Source organism: Vespula pensylvanica, chromosome 13 (assembly GCF_014466175.1).
Source record: "Vespula pensylvanica isolate Volc-1 chromosome 13, ASM1446617v1, whole genome shotgun sequence".
NCBI classification, from domain to species: domain Eukaryota; kingdom Metazoa; phylum Arthropoda; class Insecta; order Hymenoptera; family Vespidae; genus Vespula; species Vespula pensylvanica.
In genome coordinates, this window is record NC_057697.1 from 4,619,643 (window position 1) to 4,636,259 (window position 16,617).

Here is a 16,617-nt window from a genome sequence, read left to right on the forward strand (position 1 = left end):
AAGATCACAATTCCATAAAGTAAACCACTATGTGGTAAAATCAATGATAAAATACGCCAAGTTAGCGAAGCTCTTACCAGGTATTGATCAAGAATGAGAGTAAAATGAGATAGGAATAGCCAAATTGACAAGGACATCAATATCGCTTTGACTGCTGTTAAAATATTTGATTCTCATTGATTGATAAATTCTCTTTTAAATAATGATATAAATATGACTTACAAGATCGGAAGAAAGTTCCAATAGCAAAAACAATTACTGTTGAGAGAATAATATACATGGTGATAAAAAGAAAGATTGTTATTAAATAAGCGTTGATGAATATTGGATAGAGTAATATGGTACATGCTATTGCGACTGGCAGACAACAGATCATCAAATAATTTAACCAACCGAGATACATAATAGTAAATGACATATTTGTTAATCTCATAAGACCCTAAAAAATAAAAGAAAGTAATCTTTTTGATGATAATAATTAAAAAGTTCTTGAGACTTACTCTGAAACCAATATCTTTTTCATAAATAATTTTCTGCAGGGTTGTCATCGGTAAAAGAAGAAAAGCTATCACAGTTATATAATAAATAATATTAATATTCGGGTAGATGACACTTCGCATTATAAGAAAATCAATTGTATAAAAAGGATAACGAGTTATTGTCAACTACAAAATAAAAGGCTAAGATGAAACTTTGTTAAAATCTATCAAGTAATTAACAATTGTTATGAACCTAATAAATCTGAAATATTATAAAAAAGCATACATTTTCTCCTATAGTAGAAATTTCTGAATTTTTCCACATATCGATAAAAGAATTTTCAATTGCCATTTGAAATGCCATGAAGCCACTCCAGATATAAGGATCTATGTTAGGATAGATTAAAATAGGTTTTTCTTAACGATTGACAGGCGGCAATATCATAGAATTATCCAATCAATGAAATTTTATTTAAACAAATTACAATTTCACCTTTATAAGACGGTTCTTCGTCGTGGATCATAATTAGTTCACTCTTGGCGATCTTTGAGGATCGAATTTTGTAATTTAAAGTGTTCGGTCGTCCATCTTTGTTTATTTCAAAGATTGCCCATAACGCTTCGGTAGATGTATTTTTTGAATAATGCAACAAAATAAGACTCTTTTCACTGTCAGCTGGTTGTACTTTATAAAAAAAAAAAAAAAAATGTAAAGTCTAATAGCTTTACGAATCATTTTTGAAATAATAAAATATTCATGTTTATTATTATAATTATTGTTCTATATAAAAAATATACTTTTTATATTGAGTACGCGTGAAGCACGTGACATCAAATCGTCGGTAAAATCATTTTGTGGTGCATACCAATATTCTACGTTATGTGGTAATTGATTAATTATGTCCTTTTTCGTGTACATATCTACGTCCTTGAAAAATATAATAAATAAGAATACAGTTAATTATAAGAAAAGAAGTTATGAGATATATCGAACCTTTATATGAAGAGCTAATGGCTGGAACATCAATCGAATTTGTAAACAAAAAATAATAGGTATTACAATTTCCAAAATGGTGATGATTATATTCTCCCTTCTTATAAGTATATTTTTCCAAAAGAGAATTTTCCATTTTTTAAAAAACTTATTTAATTTAGGCGTGTTTAATCTTGTGATCCAACGATTATTGATCATAACGAAAAAACATACGATTTGAAAACTCGATAGATAATATGTTTATTCTATATTGACATTAATCATAATATATCTCGTATAAAAGAAATAAAAGACGATTGTAATGAAAAAACGTTCGACGTCGTTATCAGTTGTTTTGAAATTATCAACCTAACATACAAAGAATTAAAGAAAAACTGATACGTTAAATAAGATAAAAGGAAACTCATGGTTTCATTAAAAACAAATATCGACTCGATCCCATGTGACATGAATAATCGGTAAGCTTAGAAAGAAGTTTTTTTTAGAAACATTATCAGTATGTTTTTATATTAATGAATTTTTTTTCAATATAGAGAATGGAAGATTAAGAATATTTTTCAATCCCTCACTTTTCCACGAGTTATCTTAGACTTGATCGTTTTGTCGATGAAAATAACTCTGGCAATGATTGTTGCATCGTTCAAAGTCGTTATACCTACCACTATGAAGAGTTTAATCGGAGAGACAGTTTTAGTAAAAAATACATTTCTTTATTTTCTCTCTCTCTCTCTCTCTCTTTCTCCACATACACACACACACATTATATACATACATACATATTATATATATACATACATATATACATAGTATATATATATATATTATACATATATATATATATTTCGTCATAAAATTAAGCATTTTGATATTTTTGTTGATTATTACCTCTGGTCATAGTAAAAAAATTAGCGGATCAGTATATTCGTAAATTGTATATTTTTATAAATAACCTATTTTAATTTGTTATATCCTAATGAATTTTTTACTCTATTTTTTAAGATTACCGGTGCTGGCCGTGGTATTGGTCGAGAGCTAGCAATTCAATTAGGTTTAATGGGTTGCATAGTAATTTGTTGGGACGTAGATATAAATGCCAATCGATCGACGATATCTGCTGTATCAAAAAATGGTGGAGAGGTTATAATATTTTCAAAAGTTCTTGAAACACAATTGAAGATATCGAATACAAAGAAATTGTTTAGGTCTACGGTTTCGTTGTTGACGTTTCGAAGAGATCGGAAGTATGTGAAACGATAAGAATGATGAGGAAAGTTGGAATACCGGAAATTACCATTCTGATTAACAATACTGCCATATTATATCATCGTTCACTTCTCAACCATAATTCGGATGATATTGAACGAACGTTTAATGTCAACGTTTTATCGCATTTTTGGGTAAGATTTATAGAAAAGAAAAAAATGAATACAAGTTTATTACATTTTTCGTAAGTATGATACTTTCAAAATCACAAAAAGTTATGAATTTAATCGAAGTATTAGTAAGATAATTTATTTTAGACCATTACATCGTCGATAATGTTGATCATGTATCGATAAAAAATTGTTTATATTATCCATTATTAGAACTTATTGAATTTGCTGTTTATATAATATTGCCTATCTCCAGGGGTAAACTTTTTCAAAGTTTTATGAATAATTGCAAGAAATTAATAAATGGAAATATAAGTTACAAATAAATAATGATCTTGTGCCAAACAATATTATATTGATTAATGAGGACTTATGAAAAGTTATTTCGATTTTAAATTTATTATTAAAACTGTATTTTGATTTTGCGAAGACGATTGAAACAATACTTCCGTCAATGTTACAACGAGGTAGAGGTCACATCGTAGCTATAAGCAGTATGTGCGGAATATACGGAGTTTCGCAGAAAGTTCCTTACTGTGCTTCAAAATTCGCAGTTAGAGGTGAATACATAGTTAGTCAAACTCGAAAATAATCTTGAAAATAAAATCATATACACATATGAATCTAAAAACTTTTTTATTTCTTTTTATAATAAAAGGTTTAATGGAAGCCCTGCATGAAGAAGTGAGAATGAATCCTAGAAAACTTGACATACATTTTACAACGATTTATCCATTTTATGTTGACACAGGATTAGCAAAGGATCCTAAATATAGGTTATATTAAAACACACACACACACACATATTTATAAAATTTTCTATATAATAATCACCTTGAGAAATAAGTTCACGAAATTAAATGTTCCATTAATTTTTTCATTTTCATTTAAGATTTCTTATTACGTAATCGTCAATTTCTTATTTACGTATATCGTTTATATGGTTCAGTTATATGGACATTCATAAATATCAACGATATATGTTTCTAATATATAGGTCTGTAACGTTCTTATGAAATAATTTCGTGCACGTAAATAGTCACGTTACAGCATTTATAGGCGTGGTACTTTCTCCGTTCACTTTGAATATTAAATTCGTCTAATAAGTGAAAAATTGACGGTTTTATTTTTGTTTGTTTATTTTTGTTCTATTTTTAATAATAATCCAAAAATTTAATTATTAAAATACAAATATTTCATCTTTGCGAATGAATCGAATATAAATAAAGTAAAATTATTTTTTAAAATCGATTCATTGGAAATGAATCCATGATTTATTATTTACAGATTTTCTTACATTTTTGGAGTCGTTTCATCGGAGTACGCAGCTCGTGAAATTATTAAAGCGATTAGAAAAAATTACACGGAATATTCCATACCACGATGTCTTCTTTCCCTGAATTCCATAAACAGGTCTTTCTGTCGGCAACATCGCGTACCTATAGTCAATATTTTTCTTTATTCATTTTTCTTTCTTTTTATTTTATTTTAGGATTATTCCTGAGTCAGCAATGCGATTGATTCTTGATTTCCTCGCAGACGTCGATCAAAAGCGAGTTGAAGGAACTTTGAACCATGTCGAAAATTAATTTCTCTTGATTATCCCCGAACGGAGCTAATTGCGTAATCGAAATACTATTATTCTTTTTTTTTTATTATTATTCTCGATAAAAGCACAATTTCTAACTTTACAAATTATTAAATATATGAATAGAAATTAAGCAAATAAAAAAAAAAAGAAAATGTAGGATCAATTAACTAATTAATCATTTTAATGAGTACAGTAAACATTTTTTAACGATATATTATTATATTTTAATATAAAGGATGGATCACGTAAACGTTCATACTTTTGAATGATATTGAAAATATTGCTACATCAGAGAAAATATTTTTTATAGTTATCTGTTGATATATGAACATATTAGATATTATTCGGCGATATAGGTTAAATCTAATAGTTTAGCGTATATTGTTCTCTGATTTAATATTTAATTGTATAAAAACTATGTATATAAAAACTTGTTTTTAACTTGTAACATTACCTCTCGAAATTTGGCTGTGTATTTGGTTCCGAGAGTCTTGGATTTAATTTTTCTGAAGTCGGATATGCAATATTGTTAAATAATGCGACCTATAAATAAGTTTCTATACGGAGACATTTAAAGAATGTTTTGTATTGCAATCGACAAGCCAATCTCGATTGAATCAGAGAAAAATGTTTGCCAAGCAATTAGTTTATATGTGTCGTCGAGCAATGTCTAATGTGTCCATCTACCACTCAGGAATGTCGCCAATCGATTGGTGTACATTTCATGGTGGGCGTTCCTGTTTTATAAGGAAACGTTTAACAACTCGTTTTGTATTCGATACCGAATTGAAATCGAATTTCGAATTTTTAACAAAGCTTTATATTTACTAATAAATTATTCTCGAAAAAAAATATCATTTTTTAACACAATTTTTTTCAAAGAAAATAAAGCTTTTTCAAAAATTCAAAAAAGTAAGTTCGATTCAATTGTTTTATCGACAAATACAGTATTGATCTTGACTCAAATCAGTCGATATTTATTTGTTCGAGCAGGCGAAAGAAAAGAAAAAATAAGGAGGTCGAATCGTGTACAAATATTATAATTAGTTGACGCCAGATTTATCAAAATATCAATATGATTAATACGTGTTTCATTTGGATTTATAGTAAGATTAATATTATAGTGCCTTATAATATTTTAAGATTTGTAAATTTGGTTAAACTATACAAAATAATCCTTTCGTCTCTGTATATGTTGTATATTATTTGAATTCATAAATGTTCTCATCCACTACATAAAATATTTATCGATTAATTTCTAATAATATTTTAATCGTATATATGTAAATATAAAATGTCCTTATTTAAAAGAATAACCGATGTCTGTAAATAAAATCTAATCTTATTAATTTATCGTTAAAAAATATATATGTCATAGAATAATAAAATATTATGCATAATGATTTATAACGTGTTCTTTGATCTGTCTAATTTAAATCAATTGAGACTTTTTTTTATTTTATTCTACGTCTTTCGTATCGTAAAAACGGTGATTATACTGAACAATAACTTCCAGGAAAGGATCATTTATTCGTTTTGCGTTAAAAACGGCAAAAAATTGTGTACGATGTTCTTATAATTGACTAATAATTATAAATTTATCAAATGTTTTGATGCAAATTGCACGTTGATTTTTATTATTTTTATCACGAAATTATAATAATAAAAGTTATTAACAATAAGTAAGTCAAAAATAATGAAGGAATTGAATTTTAAAACTCGTTTCAATTTGTAAATTTTAATAATATAATATGTGTATGTGTGTGTAGATATAACTATTATATATAGATACTCCGTCTATAAATAAATCGAGAAATTTAGAATGGTATATTTCAAAATCGTTTCAAAATTATGGGAATGATCAAATCGATAATTTTTTATATGTCATGTGTCTTTAGAATGCCTCATCCGAATGCGAATATTTCTCCTTCGTCTCTAAAAATATGTATTTCTCGAAGTAACTTTCAATATTTCCTATCGAGCAATAACGTTAACATTTGCAACTACAATTATTTGATTTAATTTTCAAATTCATAATCACCGATACTTTTCCAAGATACGATATCATTCGACACAATAAATATTATGTAATGTCTTATATAAAAATGTGAAATATAAACGAATTTGAAATTGTATATTCCTTATTCTTTGTTTTTTTTTTCTTTTTTTTTTCTATTATGTTTCCATTAAAGATTATGTAAATGGAGTTTTGTATTCATTTGCGTTGCACAATTGTGTACATATTGTAAGTATCTGAGAAAGCTTTCTCATGAATTTTGTAGCAAACATTTGTGAACCTTTCGACAACGGCAGCTCTCGTGAGTGAAAATCGTAAGAAGAAGTAAATCATTTAAAAATACTTTTGTCAAATAAAGGATTGTCGATAAAAATACTTACCGACTATAGATAATGTAGACATACCCATATGTGTTTGGTAATAGTTATTTAGGATCAAAAATAGAAAATTTTCGCTTATTGAAGAGGGAAGTTAAGGTAGGTTTATTTTATTAATTAACAAAAGTTAATGATGGAAATTTTGTAGAAATAAAAAAATAAAATTATTAAAATAAAAAATTAAAAAATTGATAAAATAAAATAAAATTAAAAAAAGAATAAAAATATTATATAAGTAAAATAAAATATCCTATTATTATGATATCGTACAATTATTGTATAATTATAGCATTATAATATAATTTTTAATCAATGTTTCAGTAATATTATAAAAATCGTATTTATATCAAAATTAAAAATATGAATAAATTAAATTTATATATGATTTACATTAAATTATTATAATAATCATCAATTCACAAACACATATTATATATTTAATATAAACATTTATCGTATAATTAAACAAATTTTTATATAAAAAATGGATAACCTAAATTTTATCACTTTTAATTTTAATTAATTAATTTCAGATATATGAAATTTGTGTTAGAACATCTGATTCCATTTCTTTAAAAATTATTTAACATCCTGGAAAAGTGTGACGTCGAGGAAATAGATAACAAAGTAAGTAAATTGAAATAAATGAGGAAAGAAAAATAAGAAGAAAATATACAGAAAAAATGAGACGTTTAAGAGAATAAAAAGTTTCTTTTGCATTTAGTATGACTCTATAATGATGAGAAACAAAGAGGCATAACGAATACATTACGAATGTCCTTGACTCGGGTTAGGTTTGCTTTCGTTGGTAAGTACACTGAACGCGAAATGACTGTTCAGTCAAGTTCAAGCAAGCAAAGCAAGCTGACGGAAACGATCGACTGATCCAGAATAATTTTCGTTTCCCATTATTAATAATTATAGATTACGTTCTAACTAGTGAAACTAAATTATTATAACGTGTAGTGCGTGTTAAAAGTTTTTGTGACATTTACTTTATTGAATTAACATTTATATATTTTTTTATTTATATTCGTGAGTTTACAGTGTCTGTTAAATTGGGTGCATCTGTTTTTTTGATGGTAAATATTGTTGTAACATTCAAACTATCGATTGTTAAAAAAAAAAAAAATGATTAATATTTATTATTTTTTTACTTAATCATAATTATGTTCATAATTATGTTTAATCATAATTTTTGTTCTTTTTTAAATAATTTTTATTGTAACCAGATGATAATTGAAATCAAATTGTCTTTGTTTAGATTTTATTTTATAATTGGACGAATAATATATATCAGTAATATACAAGCAATAATGAATGAAATATTTATTTTCAATTTATATTATTATAAATTAGTGATAAAAATGATAAATTTGTGAAATTAAATTGATAGTTTCAAAACAAATTATTACAATATTTTTAAATTAATTAACAATAATTTTTAATTTTCTTTTTTTCAGTAATTCAATTGTTCCATATTAGAAGAAAACGTTACTTTTCATTATAAAAGAATGAGAATAGGTATGCAATTTCTATTTTTCTATCGATGAAAATAAATAATTTAGTTTTTGTCGAAACGAAATTCCATGGGTATTATCTTTCAAATCATTTTTTAGTTTTCAAGCTTAATTTTTTTCTAAATAAATTATAGATTACGTTAGATATACATTTGCGTTGGTTTTCATTACAAATCGAGGTCATGATTTCATAACACTCGTTTGTCTAACACTTCCTATTCAGCAGTAGTATAATGTCCATTCCAGTTTATTGTTTTTATCATGTTAAGGTAAAAAAAGGAAAAAGAGATACTAGAAACACATATGTTACATAATGATAAAAGAAACTTAAAAAGAAATTTAAAAAAATATGTAAAAAGAAAATATTTAATTATATTAATTAACATCGGTTAATTTGGTAAATATTTCTTTAAATATTTCGAGATTATTAAAAGAAATAAAGAAATTAAGAAAAAAGAAAATATATCTAGATGCAAGTTATAAAGATAAATTATATCCGATAATCATTGATATTTATATAAGAATTTTAAATAAGTCACAGATGATAATTATGTATAAAAAGTAATGACTTCGAATCAAGTTTTTTATATATATATAAATCATCGATCAAGTGACATCTTGTTATATTTCCATTAAAAATGATCTATATATAAAATATATGTTATCTAATTATTGTTGAATTATAACGTAACAAATCTATGGAAAGTTTTTACTTGTTACTACTAATATGAAGATTAGAAATTACATAGTCATCTTAAATGATAGATCTTAAAGTTACTTCCCCTTTTCTATCAATTGTTAATGTACCATAACATTGTATTATCTTTCTTTAGCAACAAAATATTTATTTTATTTAAATTTTTTTTTTAATGGAATGCAACTTATATTGATATATAATAATAAAAAAAGATAATATATTTTAAAAATTATTATTGATTAAAATAATCTTTTTGATAATTTTCAAAACAGAAATTCTGTTGATGCTGAAAAAAAAATTATTATTAAAACTAAAAAAAAATTTTTAATTTGCAAATAATTGTTCGAAAAAATAATAATTATTTTTATATCGTGTCTAGGAATAAATAGAGTTTTTAATCGAAACGTTTATAATTGATCAATTTATCAGGATTCGAAGAAAAAATTAATTTACAAATTTAATAATACGTTTAAATATTTATTTATATTAATCACTTTTAGTTTGATAAATTATATTATATAAGTTTACACGAGAAATTAGATATTTGTTACTAGTTTTATTTGTTACCAAAAACTTTCACCATTTCTGTATACATAAATCATTTTATGTTTTCCTTTAATTTTATTAGAATTAATTTATTTTCGATTTGCTATATTTCATTGAATAAATCTGTTTTATGTAAAATCTCTTATTACAAATATCGAAACATCTATATTAATCGGTTGATATATTTGTATGATAAATGATTACATTTCAGTATGAGAATATCATCGGAAATTCATTAGAAATTAGAAATTTTATAATTTAATTGTAAATTTGAAAAAATCTTATTTCAAGATATGTGTTTTAATATCTCAAGGTTTACAAGGAATATAAAACACTAGAGAAGCTATAAAATATATAATAAATCGAAACATGTGAAATTCTGAGATCCTTATGTAATAAAATTGTTGTGGATAGATTTTTATTACAGCAATAAAAAAACTAAAAAAACTAAAAAGTTAATTTAGCATTTAATTATGAAATTTCGTATTACAATTATTCCATTAATATAAATCTTTTAACATTTCTTCAATTTCCATTTTGTAATTTAATTTTCAAACTCGAGTTTAAAAAATATTTATTTAAAAATATTTTTAAATTAATTAAAGCCGAAGAGATTTTTTACTTTTGTGGAAAATCGATTGCAAAATATCCAAATTTTTCACTTGTACATTGTTAATTGTACAAAGTAAATAAATAATCTCATCGAAATTTTTTTCACTTAATGATCGAATTAATAAAAATGGATTGCATTGTTTAAAAACGTATTTTATATAAATAAAATCGTGAATTACAAATAAATTATGTTGCCGGAAGTATAATATATATTTTAATTATGCCAATAGTATAATTATAAGAAAGAGAGCGAGGTTGGGTACAAGATATCTCGTGATAAATGTCACAGTTTTATTCTTATAAAAAAAAAAAAGAAAAAGAAAATAAGGAAATTAAAAAATCGAGAACTATAGAAATAAATGACTCATAGTTGCCTCGTGACAGTGATTAAAATGAATTCTTGTTCAATGGACTATGTAATTGGAGTAAAGCATAACATTCATATTTGTAGTAAGATTATATAATTATTGAAATGAAAACCAACATCTCCAGATATTCTTTCGATTTTACTATTTTTATTACTATCATTTATTATATTCATATTATATATATATATATATATATATATATATAATATAAAATATTGTATAATAAAATAGTATTTCATATTAGAAAAAGAAAATAGATGAGAATAAACTTTCAATTCTTTGAATCAATTTATAAAATTTATAAAAAATCTAGTAAAATTAAAATAACTTGTTGACATTTTCAATAGGATTTTTATTATATTAATTTTATTTTTCTTTTAATAGTAAAATCTTAAACTTTAATATATCCCATAAAAATACATCGTAAATATTGCAAATTAATTGATACTAAAAAAATAATTATTAATAATAATATTATGAAGACTCTGTATATGAAATAATTTGAATATTATAGATTATGGGGAAAAAAGGACATAAAAGAACGAAATAAAAAGTTCAACGAATTTCATTAGGTAACAATAAGAAAAAAATAGAACTAATTTCTAATACAGAACGTCTAGCGATCATATCGCGTTGGAATCTCGTATTCATTAACGTAAGAGTTCAATATCGTTGTAGGAACTTGTATACGTCTGACGCTTTTTGTTATTTCTTTCTCTCTTTCTCTTTCTCTCTTTCTTTTTCTATTATTTTTACATATTAACTTGCGATTTCTAAAACATAAACTCATAGTCATCTAATGTACGTATGCACCTTTCTTCGAAGCCAGTTTCTCTTATCCTTTCACAAAATTAATTATAGTTATGGATCACCGAATTCGTTGACCGAATACAGTTCAACATTTTTCTTGACAAAATTATTTTAATAATATATAAATATATAATTCCTTCAAAAGATAAAAAAAAGAGAAAGAAAAATTAAATTCAGTTCGAAATTTAATTAAAAAAACAAGAAAAAACAAAAAAAAAAGAGAGGAAAAAAGAAAAATAAAAGAAAAATTATCTCTTATTTTTTTCTCTTCTTTTTTTTTAATTTATTTTATCAATATAAATTCATTATTTACTAACGACAATAAAAATTATATATCAATATACCAGGTGAAATAAGAAACATGATTAGCTTAAATCATTCAATTGTTATGTTATAACAACTGACTAATATAATATTCATTAATTATTTATATTCTAATTAAAATACACATATCGACGTAATAAAATTAAATTAAGATGTATGATCGTACACGTGCTTGTTTAGGAAAGTTTATATCACGTATAAAGATTGAGAAAGATTAAGAAATCGATAGAATTTATACATGCTATCTCATGTCAGTCATTTAATCGTTTTATTAAATAAAATAAAGAAATAAAAGATAAATAAATGAAAAGAGATTAAAAACAGTTCGATAAATCTGTAACTATAAAAATTACAATTTCTAATTTAAATTTCGAAAATCTTGATAGTCCTCAAACAAGTTAATTGAATAATCGCGAAGATTATTTTTTTGTTCGTATTGTTTTAATTATTACACCACGATTCTTAGAAAACATTAAGACAATCATAATATATTTTCTTTTTTAAGGAATTTTCAAAATCATTCTTCAATCTCTTGTAGAAAGCTTTTTTTTTTTTTTTTTTTTTTTTTTTTTTTTTTTTAATATCTGTCTTTTAACCGATATTAAGATGAATGCATCTTAAGTATAATAATAAATATCTTCTCTCTTTTTTTTTTCTTTCTTGTCTTTTTCTTTTTCTTTTTCCATCCGAACCAATGAAACATTGAAACAAATATTTCATATATAGAGTTGAAAGAATTTTGTATGATCGTATATTAAGAAGCAATATCGCATGTGTTTTGCTTTCGTAGACTTTCGTAGAATTGTTGATAGATTAATATTAGTCGTCATTGATTTGATCTTTCACTGTTACCGTTTGTAAACATTTCTTTCTATACGTTGTGAAACACATCATATAATATCGAAAACTTCAATACAGTTGGAAGGTATGCGGGAGATATTTATAGATACATGTTTAGCTATCAGTGAATATGCCATAGAAAGAATTAATCGATCATTTATTTGTTCTTTACACAAGTGTATTGTAGCTGATGGACGCTATTCTGAACATTGTTGTTTAATTAAAATAAAAAGTAATTTTATACATTTTGTCAATGTTTTTTTGGTTGATGGGGAAAAAAAACAATATTTGTTATAGTGCAGAATTTCTTTTAGCATTTATTGAAAGATAGATAAAAAAAAAATTATAGATTTATTTAAAAAAGATTGATAGTGACCTTGAAAACCTTCGAAAAAAAGAATCGACAATTTACTATACCAATCATCTTAAAACTTTTCTTAAATCATGTTATATTTCGTGTTTTATCGGAGAAAAAAATATTCGATCAATCCAATAACAATAAAATAATTTAATTGTAAGGTGATCACGTGTCTCGTTGTTTACCCCGTATAAAGAAATTTATACAATATATTTTTTAAATTTATTTTTATATTTAATTATTTATTTATTTGTTTTTTATAATTTTCTATAACATATAGGCACTTTTGTATCTTTATGAGTTGCAGAAAAAGAAAACAAAAGAAAAATTTGAATAATGAAAATATTAAAAAAAAATTTATCTATTTCTTTGTAATAGTTACAATTAATTTAATAATATTATAAAAAATATGTATATATATATATATATATATATATATATATATAAATCAGATTAATACGAAAATATTGTATAAAAAGCGTGAAAAGAGAAATGAATAGAAATTAATCGAAAAGAATTTTTTCAGATTGGATAAAGATGCCAGAAAACGAAGAAATATTAATAGATAAGACGAATATTGGACCTCCTTCGGCAAAGTTATTTCTTTATCTCAGTATTGAGTTCCTAATTGCAATTGCAATTTCATGCTTCATAAGTATTCTAGGTTTAATTAAATCTTTATTACCAAAGCCACCAAGAGATCTCAATGGAAATGTCGTTCTGGTAAATTAATAATAAATTCATAATAATAATTATTATTTAATTGTTCATTGTAATCATTTTTTTTTTGTCTTTTATTTATTTACTTCGACCGAAGTATAATTCAATATAAACAATATAAAAATCTGACCAGTTTCTCGATAAATGACATTCAAAAATAATAAGTAAATAACATTGCAAAAAATTATTGTAAAAAGGAAAAATAAAGAAATGAAAAAAAATCAAATCAATCAATTACACTAACGAAATAATATTTAATATAAAGAATTTAGTATCAAATAATTCTCGATTCATTTATTTATTTAATTGTTTAATTAACTTTTAGATAGTTGGAGCAGCGTCAACATTAGGTACTTCTTTAGTCGATGAATTTGCAAAGAGAGGATGTTCAGTCGTCTGTGTTGACGAAGTTAATGATTCAGTACAACAAATAGCATCAGATTTCCAATCTCGTTATACAGATTTAAAAGAAGACATTGAAACAAGCCAAGAAAAACAGGACGAATTAAGGAAAAATCCAAAGATTACAGCTTATCAATGCAACTTGTTGAACCATAATGGTATCCATGATATAGCGAAGAAGGTTAAAAACGAGATTGGTGGCATCGATATTTTAGTAACATGCGTTGGTGCAGCGGGTCAGGATATTTTTGACACTGCTAGTACAACCTTAATGAGTCATTATTGGGTAAGCATAATTTCCAAATTTATATTTTATTTTTTTTATGATTTTTTGCACGACATAAAATACATTTATGATTTGAAAAAAGATTATGTTATTGCAACTGTGATTCCTTTTGTTAGAATCAATGTTAGATTTCTTTAATATCATTTTGTAATATATTTAGGTAATTACTTGTAAAATTTCCAATTTGTTTCAACTTCATAATAAGTGTTATGAATGCTTGTAAAATTGATCGAGATGACAAAAGAATGTTTTCTTCGTAAAACTTTTAATATGTAGTATTTTATCAATGAAATGTTGCTTCTAAATATAAATAAATATAAATATAAATATTTCTTTTTTTTTTCCATGATTAAAACATAACCTTAAAATCATTCTAAAAGCTGTAACTTTTTTTTGTAAATGGACTTTTTATCTATATTTTGTAATACATATATATCAAGGTTTCTTACACGGAAATCTTAGTAACAACTGCCGTTGAATATAAATGAGTGTTGTTTTTCCATTGAGTGAATTATTTAATGTACTTTAGCATCATTCGTAACAGATCGAAGTTCATTTTATGTCGTAAAATGTTATTTGTCAATAAGTATTTTAAAATCATATACACTGTCAAAACATTGCTTTACGAATATCATCTATTGATAATGAAAAAAATAATTTTATCACTCAAGTTAAATATTTTTTATCGACAGATGATAAATAATAATGTCGATAAAATAATAAACAACATTATTGATAAACTATAATATTCAGTAGATGAAATTGAAATAAATGTTAATGATTAATAATAATGTTAAATAAAACGATAATATAGAATTGATTATATTATACTAGACCATTTTCGAAATGATCAATAGTGCAAAAGAATTTATAATGAAAATAAAAAGATCTTTTTCTTACATTTGATAAAAAATCGATATCTGTTGTTTGTTCCTACAGACTATATTAGCATTTTTACCTTCAATGTTGCATCGAGAACGAGTTCATATAGTTGGAGTAACACCTGTCGTATCGAACGAAGATGCTTATATAGGTTCCAGAACTGCTATAGCTAGTACGTATTGCTTTCTTCATTTAACTATGAATTTAATATGCAATTAGCTTTTAAAATATATATTATAAATATTACAATTTAATAGATTTTAATATAAATGAATTGTTTATTTATAAATTATTATATGTTCATTTATATTATAAGATATTAGATAAACCAAAAAAAAGAGATAATAAAAATGAATAACTCTGTTTTGTCTAACCTATATAATTATTTCAAATTACACGATTCTTCATATGATTTATATGACAATAGATCTAATGGAGTGTTTGGGTCGAGAATTAAGTAATTGCGTCAATAATTTCACATTTCTTGCTATTGCACCTACGACAGAAAGCAGGTAGAAAATGATTTTATTTATTACTATAAAAAAATATATGAAAAAAAATGATTACTTTCTGGATTTTCTAATGAATCATTATAGGTCGATAAGGCAGGGTGAGCAGCAAGTTGCAAAAGACATTGTCGAAGCTGTCAGAAGAGATCAATCGAGTTTAAATATTGGTTGGTGTTCACCTTTATTGTACCAAATAAGGTTAGACAAAGTATTACAATTTTTATTATTACATTTATATACGATTTATTATTTATTTATATGCATGCCACGTTTTCAAAAAAATTTTCTTTCGTCATCTATTTCATATTATGTCATAGAATGTGTATGTTAAAAAGAAAAAAAAAAATAGACGAAGAATATTTTTAGTATCTAAAAATAATGTTTGTTTATTTTTTATATAAAAAAAACAAAAATATTTTTATTTCAGCTGCGTAATTTACAATGTTATAACGACGATAACACGATGGTATAGAACTTAAAGAGGTTAGAATGCAACTACGTTAGTAAGAGTAAATCAATAAAATCATAAATGAATATTTGACATAAATGTATGAGGACTAGAAGGAAGTATAACGATGTGAATGCATTTTTAAATTTATTTCGTATTAATTTATGTAAAGTAGTTTAATCGACAATTACCGTTCGTCGATAATGAAACTTTTTATGTTTACATAATTTTCCTTTTTTTAATATTTATAATAAATTTTCGATTAATTGTTAAACGTTGAACAAATGATTATTGGACTTTAAAATATTTCAATTTACAAAGTATTTTATTTATAAGTTATTTATGGATAATGACTGTTAATGTACAATAACGATTTTCGTTATCAATTAATGTAATTTATATTTTATAATTTAAATATAGAATATTCTATACGAACGTAAATTTTTCTTCTCTAAAACCGCATC

The 16,617-nt window shown here is 24.2% G+C and overlaps 3 protein-coding genes across 4 annotated transcripts; all 3 read left to right on the forward strand.

The window, feature by feature from the left end:
* The first annotated feature begins 1,920 nt into the window (after window positions 1-1,920).
* LOC122633955 (estradiol 17-beta-dehydrogenase 11-like) lies at window positions 1,921-2,730 on the forward strand. Its single transcript, XM_043822452.1, has 3 exons — window positions 1,921-1,931; window positions 2,007-2,166; window positions 2,473-2,730. The coding sequence occupies exons 1-3, from the start codon at window positions 1,921-1,923 to the stop codon at window positions 2,728-2,730; spliced, it is 429 nt and encodes a 142-aa protein (XP_043678387.1).
* On the forward strand, window positions 2,663-4,477 carry LOC122633789 (short-chain dehydrogenase/reductase family 16C member 6-like). The gene is made up of 5 exons (XM_043822138.1): window positions 2,663-2,870; window positions 3,277-3,406; window positions 3,505-3,622; window positions 4,134-4,259; window positions 4,339-4,477. The coding sequence occupies exons 1-5, from the start codon at window positions 2,733-2,735 to the stop codon at window positions 4,433-4,435; spliced, it is 609 nt and encodes a 202-aa protein (XP_043678073.1). The 5' UTR covers window positions 2,663-2,732; the 3' UTR covers window positions 4,436-4,477.
* Window positions 4,478-7,657: 3,180 nt separating this feature from the next.
* Window positions 7,658-16,595, forward strand: LOC122633810 (retinol dehydrogenase 10-B-like). Of its 2 annotated transcripts, XM_043822196.1 has the most exons (8): window positions 7,658-7,913; window positions 8,295-8,355; window positions 13,433-13,629; window positions 13,952-14,314; window positions 15,254-15,368; window positions 15,624-15,708; window positions 15,793-15,903; window positions 16,133-16,595. In XM_043822196.1, exons 2-8 carry the CDS (start codon window positions 8,346-8,348, stop codon window positions 16,182-16,184), a joined length of 933 nt encoding a protein of 310 aa, XP_043678131.1. In that variant the 5' UTR covers window positions 7,658-7,913; window positions 8,295-8,345; the 3' UTR covers window positions 16,185-16,595. The 2 variants fall into 2 exon arrangements, with proteins under 2 accessions (XP_043678131.1, XP_043678132.1); XM_043822197.1 differs by lacking the exon at window positions 8,295-8,355 and having other exon boundaries at window positions 7,659-7,913.
* The last annotated feature ends 22 nt before the right edge of the window (window positions 16,596-16,617 follow it).

Bases quoted from the DNA above. Each gene is read 5' to 3' on its own strand.
- LOC122633955 (XM_043822452.1), top strand. The intron at 2,167-2,472 runs GTAAAAAATACA...CTATTTTTTAAG, and splicing joins TAATCGGAGAGACAGTTTTA to ATTACCGGTGCTGGCCGTGG.
- LOC122633789 (XM_043822138.1), top strand. From the start codon at position 2,733: ATGATGAGGAAAGTTGGAATACCGGAAATTACCATTCTGATTAACAAT. The intron at 3,623-4,133 runs GTTATATTAAAA...TATTATTTACAG, and splicing joins GCAAAGGATCCTAAATATAG to ATTTTCTTACATTTTTGGAG. The intron at 4,260-4,338 runs GTCTTTCTGTCG...ATTTTATTTTAG, and splicing joins TCCCTGAATTCCATAAACAG to GATTATTCCTGAGTCAGCAA.
- LOC122633810 (XM_043822196.1), top strand. The intron at 13,630-13,951 runs GTAAATTAATAA...ATTAACTTTTAG, and splicing joins TCAATGGAAATGTCGTTCTG to ATAGTTGGAGCAGCGTCAAC. The intron at 14,315-15,253 runs GTAAGCATAATT...TTGTTCCTACAG, and splicing joins CCTTAATGAGTCATTATTGG to ACTATATTAGCATTTTTACC.